Below are 2447 nucleotides of genomic sequence, written 5' to 3'. Positions count from 1 at the left end.
CTGCTGTCCACCAGAACCCCCAGGTCCCTTCAACCTGAGTAGCATTCAACTTTCCAATCCCCTGTTCATCGGGGTGGCAGATGCGGATGCCTTTGGGAATGTCGCACATCCGTGAGACCTTCCTAAGGCTCCACACCCAAGGAAGGCCACTCTGCAAACAGGCAAGATGAGCACTTCCTAACTGCATGGGGCTACATGAGTCACTGCAGATCCTGTAATTGCGGGAAGCCTTCGCAGCTATAACTTGACAAAGACAAAAATGGAAAACCAAATTTAAAAAAAAAAATGTAATTGCGGGAAGCCTTCGCAGCTATAACTAGACAAAGACAAAAATGGATAACCAAATTTAAAAAAAAAAACCATGCTGTTCCCAAACGGCAAAAAGTAATTTTCAGAGCTGTAGAGCGTGGGAACCTTTAAAAGTGTAAATCTGCTTTATCTCTCTTTAGGTCAACGTAATAGCCCTTAACAGGGAAAACCGAGATAAACAAACAAGCCTGTTAAAGAAATGGATGTCGTGTGCCTACGTGCTGATTTTAGCAGATGGGTGTCTGCCCAGCACCAGGATGTGCCTGCATCCCACCCTATGTAGGTTATAGGATGCCCTATACCCCTTCCTGGGGCAGGGGTTTCCAAGAGGGTTAGAGCATCTCCCCTGTGAGGACAGGCTGAGAGAGTTGGGGCTGTTCAGCCTGGAGAAGAGAAGGCTCTGGGGAGACAACCTAGTGGCCTTCCTTAAAGGGGGCTACAGAAAAGAAGGGGAGGGACTCTTTATCAGGGAGTGTAGTGACAGGACAAGGGATAATGATTTCAAACTGGAATAGGGAAGAGTTAGATGAGATATTAGGAAGAAGTTCTTTACTATGTGGGTGGTGAGACACTGGAACAAGTTGCCCAGAAACACTGTGGATGCCCCGTCCCTGCAGGTGTTCAAGGCTTTGAGCAACCTGGTCTGGTGGAAGGTGTCCCTGCCCATGGCAGGGGCGTTGGAACTAGATGATCGTTAAGGTACCTTCCAAGCCAAACCATTCTATGACAAGAAGAGCAGTTAATACATTAACAAAACACCTTTCCAAGTCAGGAATAGACCTTCTGAGCCTTTCGAGCATTCTGCTCCCACCAACACTCACAGGGAAGGTGGCGGAGGGGCACCCTACTTGCTCTGCAAGGGTCACAAATAAAACAGTATGCAACCAGCCAAAGTCCGTTTGCCCCCCCACACAGCCCAAGGCAATTCACTTCTCCTCGTCACCTCTCTCCAGGCAAATAGAAGCTCTATGGCACCATTCATTTACCTCTCCCAGCATTCAGGAGTCACACAAGAGCATTTTCACTCTGTGATCTTTTTTAAATCCTTTTTTTTCCCAGAGAAATAACAATCCCACAGAGATAGCTAGAAGAATCTCTTTAGTCCTGAATGGCTTTGACAGCACATGACAGGGGGAGAGATTGCTGTAGAGTTCAAGTCTCCTCTCACCAGCTCAGAAGAAAAGGGAGTGCTGAGCAGACGGCAGTCCAGGGGAGACGTCCATCCGATGCGTCTGTGCACCGAGCTATAGCGGCATCACTTGGGTGGCTGACTTATGAGAGAGAACAGTGTCATCCCATTGAGAGACTCTTTAATTAATCTGATTAATTAGGGCAAGTTTTTAACCCTTTGTTCACACCAAGTAGAACCTAGAAGCTGCAAAGCTGCCGACAGAGGGACAGGTGGGCACACGAGTTTCAGTCTGCTCCCCATGTTACATTTCTCAAGTGTGTGAATTCATGCAGAATCACAGCCTTTTGCCACGCGTAACAGTTATCGCTTTCAGCAAAAACTACTGGAGAAATCCAGCTCTTTGGTGGCTTTTTAAAAAATGTCATGGGTTTGCCAGGGCTTCCACAGTACAGATTTTCCCTGATACTTCTGCATTACCTCGTGCACCTCCATATAATATCTCAGAATTTTCTGTGCTGTTATACAATGTCAAAGATGCACGGGCATCTCCTGCTCCAGCACTGCCCAAATTATACTAGACTAGACAGGACGGCTCCTGCTTTCCATGCAGCTGGCAGGGACCTTCTGCGAGTGCCCTCATGTGCTCTGCTCCCTGAGCACCCGCTGATGGATGCTTCCATGGGTCGGGCAGGAGCTCTGTGGTGTCCCCTTGTTGAAGCATACAGCCAGGAAAAACAGCCCCCTCCTTTCCCAAGACAATGACAACTTGTTTCTTCCCAGCATATCCATGGGACAAATCCTCTTTGAAATCCATGCCAGTAGATCTGCAGCAATTTGAGAAGCTGGATGCCTATGCATTAAAAGTAAGTCTTGCTTTTGCCTCTGTCCTCCTCCCAGTTCCCCTGCGGGGACGTTGCTTGAAACCTAGCTACCAGCACTAACACCAGCTTAGTCTGCGCTATCAGGACAAGGGCTTCAAAATCTCCCAAACAAGTGAGAAACAATT

The 2447-nt window shown here is 47.9% G+C and overlaps 1 protein-coding gene across 1 annotated transcript in view; it reads left to right on the top strand.

Annotated features, from left to right (window-relative positions):
* Positions 1-449: 449 nt before the first annotated feature.
* Positions 450-2447, top strand: part of KY (kyphoscoliosis peptidase) — a gene marked incomplete at its 5' end in the record, with an annotated part of 12938 nt that continues 10940 nt past the window's right edge. The window contains 2 exons of the mRNA XM_009870852.1: positions 450-588; positions 2222-2304. Coding sequence (XP_009869154.1) covers positions 450-588; positions 2222-2304 — 222 coding nt within the window. The remainder of the gene's footprint in view (positions 589-2221; positions 2305-2447) is intronic.

Source organism: Apaloderma vittatum, unplaced genomic scaffold, assembly GCF_000703405.1.
Source record: "Apaloderma vittatum isolate BGI_N311 unplaced genomic scaffold, ASM70340v1 scaffold8296, whole genome shotgun sequence".
Lineage (NCBI taxonomy): Eukaryota > Metazoa > Chordata > Aves > Trogoniformes > Trogonidae > Apaloderma > Apaloderma vittatum.
The sequence above is the reverse complement of the archived record's forward strand: the minus strand, read 5'-3'. Positions and strand labels throughout refer to the sequence as shown.